Here is a 7,500-nt window from a genome sequence, read left to right on the forward strand (position 1 = left end):
CTCTGTAAGAACACACACACACACTCAAACACACACAGTCACCCACACATGTCCATATAGTGTGTTTTGCATGATACACAACATACCCTGAGTGAAATAAGCAGAGTATTTCCGCCTGCAGTGTACCAATGTCTCAAAAACATGGAATCAGTTTCATATGTCGCATACCTGTGTATGTATGTGTGTGTGAGTGTGTGTGTCTTTGTGTGTGTGTGTGTGTGTGTGTGTGTGTGTGTGTGTGTGTGTGTGGTGTGTGTGTGTGTGTGTGTGTGTGTGTGTGTGTGTGTGTGTGTGTAGGTGAACGGGGTCGATCTCTGCAGTGCCACTCATGAACAGGCAGCAGCAGCCCTGAAGAATGCCGGGCAGACGGTCACCATCACAGCTCAGTACAGCCCAGAGGGTGAGCACACACACAAACACACACACACACACACCGCATATACGCACAAATAAGGCCAGAATAATAGGCCAACTTTGACATTCACCTGCATCTCAACAGGATTTACAGCCATCTGAACACTCAAAACTAACAACGCAATAACAAGAAATGAAATGACCTGTGTCAACAGAGGATTTACAGTGCAGGTCACTCAATCATAGCCAACAGCACAATAAAAGGATTTTGTCTTACCTGTATTAACAACAATACAGGATTTACAGCGCAGGCTTCGGGGCCCCTGAGCTCTTGGGCTACATACCTGGTCACATAATCATCCCTCCCCCGAATTTCTGATTGGGTACACTGCACATTGCTAGCATGTTCATTTAGAAATTCAAATTAGACATGTTTTATTGTTCTTACAGTAAGCTTTTGGTTAGGTACAAAGTCCAAATTAATTTGCTTTCGTTGGTGTTCACAAGACAAGCCTGTCTGCTTGTGGCTAGTTAGCCTGCTAGTTAGCGTGCTAGTTCCAGTGAAATCTCTGAGAGGATACCAGTGATGTTCCAGTATCTGTGACGTGGTAATCACATCCAAAACGTATAAAATAATGATCATTGGGTACCGACTGTTTGAGCAAAAGTAGTGGAATGCCCTTAGTGGAAATATTATATATATATATATATTAGGGTGACCAGATTTGAGTTTGTGAAAAAGAGGACACTTCGTCGAGGGACCCCGCCCCCTTCGTCACGACAGAGTTTTTGGACATCTTTTTCATATGCAGATGACCCCTCCCCCTCCCCTGCGACAAAGTTTTGACATATTTTTCACATGCAGATGTCATGTACTATTGTAAGCGATGCAACTAGTGGGGGCGGCAATGGGTGCTCAGTGTTGCCAGATTGTAAATGGCGTATCATATCAAAGGTTCAAAATGATCGTATTTGGAGGATAATTATCATATCTGGCAACACTGGGAAGGCGGTCGACCAATGACAGTTCTCTCTACAGTCAGAGCTCGCGCAAAAAGGTGGAATGTAAGTGAGATACCCTTTCCAAAACTTGTAAGAACGTAATAACTAGTTTGTGAAAGACCCAGAGAAACACAAATACCCGACGAGGCAAAATCCCGGACAATTTTGGAATCCCTGCCGGACGCATTTTTTAGGTCTCGAAAAGAGGACATGTCCGGGCAAAAGAGGACGTCTGGTCACCCTAATATATATACTGTATATAGTGTGTGTGTGTGTCTGTTTGTGTTTGTGTATGCGTGCGCACACACACACACACACACACACACACACACACACGCACACACACACATTCACAGCTTGAGGAGAAGATACAGTGGAATGCCCTGAGTGGAAATATTAGTTGTCTCTGGACTCAAGCCAACCCCCTGGCCTCCATAGGGTACTTTTAGTTTCCACTGCGACTATGCTATGCTGCACTGACAGAGACAGCATACACATCATTTCATTCATGTGTATATGTATGTATAGTGAGTGTGTGTGTGTGTGTTGTGTGTCTGTTTTGTTTGTGTATGCATGTGCACACACACACACACACACACACACACACACACATACACACATACACACATACACACACCCACACACACACATTCACAGCTTGACCATGAAGACCGGAACATTGTCATCACTCCCCCACCACTGCAACCATCTGCTGACCAAACTGACACCACCTCTCCTTCTCCCTCCCTCTCTCCTTCTCTCCTTCTCTCCCTCTCTCCTGTTTCCCTTCTCTCTTATTCCCTCTCCCTCTCTCCTTCTCTCTCTCCTTCTCTCTCTCCCCCTCCATGTCTCTCTCTCCTCTCTCCCTGTCCCTCTCTCCTTCTCTCTTTCCTTCTCTCTCTTCTCCTCCCTCTCTCTCTCTCTCCTTCTCTCTCTCTCCGTCCTTCTCTTTCCCTCCCTCCCTCTTTCTCTCTCCCTCCCTTTCCCTCTCTCTCCCTCTCTACCTCCTTCTCTCTTCCCCCTCCCTGTCTCTCTCTCCCTCCTCTCTCTCCTCTCTCTCTCCCTCCTTCTCTCCTTCCTTCTCTCTCTCCCCCTCCCTCTCTCTCTCTCCTTCTCCCTCTCTCTCCTTCTCTTTCTCTCCCTCCCTCCCTCCTTCTTTCTCCCTCCCTCTCCCTCTCTCTCCTTCCTTCTCTCTTCCTCCCCCTCTCTCTCCCTCCTTCTCTCTCTCCTTCTCTCTCTCCCTCTCCAAGCACTGAGCCTATAATAATCATCTACATCATCATCATTCTCATCATAATAATACATAACAGTAGAGGTTTCAACACTAGGCATGATACGGCTGGAGGGTCTGTGTTTGTGGCATGAGAACAGGTGTTGTTGCTGCCAACTTCCCACATTTAGTTTTCCCTCCCAGAAATGTGGGACCTCCTGTGTCTCGTGAAAATATGTTGCCTGATGGAGATGAGCTCCTCCTTGCGCTGTGCCCATGGATACGTTGCCCGATGGAGCAGTATTGTGTGAGGAGATGAGCTCCTTCCCTGCGCTGTGCCCATGGATACGTTGCCCGATGGAGCAGTATTGTGTGAGGAGATGAGCTCCTTCCCTGCGCTGTGCCCATGTCTGCCTCCCTCTAAGGCCACAGTGGGTTCACATAGCCTTGCAGATTTTATTAGCTTTCTTTCTTGGTGATATGTCATTTCAATGGCCACTTTGGTAATATTATGGGCAAAGATTAAGCAAAACATTGGCTCTTTCTCTTTCATAACCTTTTATAAAACAACAAAGAATTGTTACATTTGTCCAATATTCTGCACTACGGTCAATGAAAGACATCATCCGGATGCTTGTTTTTCCTGTAAAGTCACACACACACACACACAAACACACAATATCCAGGACTATCTGTGCTCTACTCTACTGGCCAGTAGATATTTGCCTCTTGGTCTTTTATATTGCCTTTTCATCAGAATAAAAGCTTTGGGATGTGTGTGTGTGTGTGTGTGTGTGTGTGTGTGTGTGTGTGTGTGTGTGTGTGTGTGTGTGTGTGGTGTGTGTGTGTGTGTGTGTGTTCTGCAGAAAGCAGCTTACTGTGGGGTGAGGTCCCACTGTTCTCAGTTTTGGCTCTGTAATCAGTCCCTCCTCTGGCACTGAAATGTGTGTGTGTGTGTGTGTGTATATGTGTGTGTGTGCGTGTGTGTGCGTGTGTGTGTGTGTGTGTGCATGCGTGTCTGTGTGTCTGTGTGTGTGCATGCGTGTGTGTGTGTGTGTGTGCATGCATGTCTGTGTGTGTGTGTGTGTGTGTGCATGCCATGCGTGTCTGTGTGTGTGTGTGTGTGCATGTGTGTCTCTGTGTGTGTGTGCATGCCTGTCTGTGTGTGTGTGTGTGTGTGTGTGTGTGTGTGTGTGTGTGTGTGTGTGTTGTGTGTGTCCCTCTCCTGTCTTATTTTTCTGTCTTCTCCCCCCAATCTTTAGCTTGACACCATGATATGAATTTATTATATTTAATTTATTATAGCTCTCATCAGACATATGATACATCTATTATTAGCCATAGTATAGAACTGTGTGTGTGTACACTTACAGACTGACTTACAGACACATATACACACATGGCTACACACATTCACATACACACACAGTCCCAAACACACATGTACTCTCACACACACACACAGACCGACACATTTAACAGTTCAGTTCAGTAGGCATTAATACAGCTGTCATAATAAAGATTCCGAGGCTTTGAGGTGACAGAGGAGCTTAAGAGATTCTGCGGCACAAACACACACACACACACTCACATACGCACACATAGACACACACACACACACACACACACACACACACACACACACACACACATTCACATACGCACTCATGCACGCAGACACTCACGCACACAAACACTTACACACAGACACACACACACACTCATATACACACTCACGCACAAACACACTCACACACACAGAGAGAGAGAGACACAGATACACACACACAGGCACACAGATTTGTTTTCCATGTCATTCGGCATTTGTGACTGTTTATATGTGTGTGTGTGTGTGTGTGTGTGTGTGTGTGTGTGTGTGTGTGTGTGTGTGTGTGTGTGTGTGTGTGTGTTTGTGTGTGTAGTCCATTGGCATCTGTTGTGTTGGAGCACCTGGAGGACAAGCAGAGCTGTAGAGAGAGAGATGGGGAGTTTAAAGAAAGACAGAGAGAGGGAGGGGGGAGAGTTAAGGGAAAGATAGACAGAGAAGGGGGAGAGAGATGGGGAGTTAAGAGGGAGAGAGAGATGGAGTTTAGAGGAAGAGAGAGATGGGGAGGGTAGAGAGAGAGAGAGAGAGAGAGAGAGGGAGGATAGAGAAAGAGATGAGGAGAGATTGGCATGTGAAGAGAGGTGGGTATAGAGTGAGAGGTGCAAATAAGAGAGGGAATAAAGCAGCAGAGAGAGAGAAAGAGAGAGAGGGAGGGAGAGAGAGAATTAGAGAGAGGGTGGGAGAGAGAATTCGAGAGAGAGGGTGGGAGAGAGAATTAGAGAGAGAGGGTGGGAGAGAGATAATGAGAGAGAGAGAGGGTGGGAGAGAGGGAGGGTGGGACAGAGAGAGAATGAGAAAGAGAGAGAGATAATGAGAGAGGGTCGGAGAGAGAGAGAGAGGGAGAGGGAGAGAATGAGAGAGAGAGGGAGAAAGGGTGAGAGAGATGAAGAGAATGAGAGAGAGGAAGAGAGAGAGGGAGGAGGGAGGGAGGGAGAGAGAGGGAGAGAGAGAGAGGGTGGAAGAATGAGAGAGGTGGGCAGGGCAGCTATAGCCCTTAGCATCAAGCTTTGCACACTTATCTGCTCTCTCTCTCTTTCTCTCTCATTATCTCTCTCGCTCTCCCTCTCTCTCTCTCCCTCCCTCTCTCTTTCTCTTCCTCTCTCATTCGCTCTCTCCCTCCCTCTCTCATTATCTCTCTCTCTCTTCCTCTCTCTCTCCCTCCCTCTCTCTTTCTCCCTCCCTCTCTCATTCTGCCTCTGATGGGTCAGTGGGAGCAGCCTCTACACAGGGACCTGTAGGAGAGAGGAGCAGCAGAGAGCGCTTCTCTACTTTCCTACCTGGCTTTCTCTTCTCACGTCCTCCTCTATTCTGTCCTCTCCTTGCGTCCTCATCGATTCTGTGCTCTCCTCGCGTCCTCATCTATTCTGTCCTCTCCTCGCGTCCTCTTCTTTTCTGTCCTCTCCTCGTATCGTCCTCCCTTCTGCCTTCCCATCATCTATCGCTCAGGCACTCCCTCCCTTCCTCCTCTCTTGCCTCCTCTCGCTGTTCTCTCCTGCCCGTCCTCACAGGAGGCTTCTCGCTGTACTCTTCTACGTCTGAAGCCAGTGTGTGATTATTCAGGAGTGTGTGAGTATTCAGCCAGTGTGTGAGTATTCAGGAGTGTGTGAGTATTCAGGAGTGTGTGAGTATTCAGATAGTGTGTGAGTATTCAGGAGTGTGTGAGTATTCAGGAGTGTGTGAGTATTCAGATAGAGTGTGAGTTTTAGGAGTGTGTGAGTATTCAGCCAGTATGTGAGTATTCAGATAGTGTGTGAGTATTCAGGAGTGTGTGAGTATTCAGATAGTGTGTGAGTATTCAGGAGTGTGTGAGTATTCAGCCAGTATGTGAGTATTCAGATAGTGTGTGAGTATTCAGCCAGTGTGTGAGTATTCAGATAGTGTGTGAGTATTCAGGAGTGTGCGAGTATTCAGATAGTGTGTGAGTATTCAGCCAGTGTGTGAGTATTCAGATAGTGTGTGAGTATTCAGGAGTGTGTGAGTATTCAGATAGTGTGTGAGTATTCAGGAGTGTGTGAGTATTCAGGAGTGTGTGAGTATTCAGCCAGTTTGTGAGTATTCAGGAGTGTGTGAGTATTCAGCCACACACACTCGACCCCCATACAGAACGGGAGTGTGTGTGCAGAGGGGTAGATGTGTGCTGGGTGCTGAGCATATGTGTCCACTTCAAATGTTTGTGTCTGTTAGTTGAGTGTGTATGCAGTGTGTGTGTGTGTGTGTGTGTGTGTGTGTGTGTGTGTGTGTGTGTGTGTGCAGTTAAAACATTTGTGTTCATAGTTGGGTGTGTATTTGTTGTTATAATGTTTGTGTTCACAGCGTAGGCAAGGGTAGTGGGGTGGCACCCCACCAGAGTTGGAATCTGTTTTGATGTTGATGCCAAATTTATATTTAACTGTATGCATGCAGCTTTACATCTGAGATTTACTTCTGACCTTTACGTCTGACCTTTACGTCTGACCTTTACGTCTGAGATTTACGTCTGACCTTTACGCCTGGCCTTTACGTCGGAGCGTTACGTCTGAGCTTTAAGTCTGAGCGTTGCGTCTGAGTTTTAAGTCTGAGCTTTACGTCTGAGCTTTATGTCTGAGCATTACTTTTGACCTTTACATCTGACCTTTACATCTGACCTTTACGTCAGAGCTTTAAGTCTGAGCTTTACGTTTGACCTTTACGTTTGAGCTTTATGTCTGCATTCATAGGGTTAGAGTTATGTATGTGAGCATCCACCCAGGCTTACCCATTGACAGCCCACCCATTCAGATTCTTGAAAATAAATGTTTTTTATGATTTTATGATAATTTTGTTTTGTTTAATTTCCACTTATTATCATGAATGTGAATAGTTTTGTCTTGGGAATAATTAGTATGATGTAATATTATAATTGATAATAATATTCATTTACACTCTTAGATTTGTTGACTGACGGTATGTTATGTTAACCAACTTGTGCCAATAGTGATGTTTCGCGTAGCAGCATGACAATTGTTAAGTGCCACTATGGCTAACCAGCTATCATTTTCTTAAACAAACGAACGGACAGAGAACTAACAAACACTTTGGATTACGATGACATTATCAACCTCTCCGATTCAAACCCACATGACTCCACCCTGTGGAGAACCTTTAAGGTTCTACGTTATAAGGCCAAGTTACGATCTCCTTTCTTACTCTGGACCGTGGAGAACCTTTAAGGTTCTACGTTATAAGGCCAAGTTACGATCTCCTTTCTTACTCTGGACCGTGGAGAACCTTTAAGGTTCTACGTTATAAGGCCAAGTTACATGCCAAGTTAGATCCCCTTTCTTATTTTGGCCGGCCGTGGCATGTTCTG

At 46.0% G+C, this 7,500-nt stretch overlaps 1 protein-coding gene across 3 annotated transcripts in view; it reads left to right on the top strand.

Annotated features, from left to right (window-relative positions):
- Positions 1 to 7,500, top strand: part of dlg1a (discs large MAGUK scaffold protein 1a) — a 44,135-nt gene that overhangs the window by 25,538 nt on the left and 11,097 nt on the right. For all 3 annotated transcript variants that reach the window (XM_031574214.2, XM_031574213.2, XM_042708888.1), the window contains 2 exons: positions 1 to 4; positions 298 to 400. The exon at positions 1 to 4 is cut by the window's left edge and continues 153 nt beyond it. In XM_031574214.2, coding sequence (XP_031430074.1) covers positions 1 to 4; positions 298 to 400 — 107 coding nt within the window. The remainder of the gene's footprint in view (positions 5 to 297; positions 401 to 7,500) is intronic.

Source organism: Clupea harengus, chromosome 10 (assembly GCF_900700415.2).
Source record: "Clupea harengus chromosome 10, Ch_v2.0.2, whole genome shotgun sequence".
Classification (NCBI taxonomy): domain Eukaryota; kingdom Metazoa; phylum Chordata; class Actinopteri; order Clupeiformes; family Clupeidae; genus Clupea; species Clupea harengus.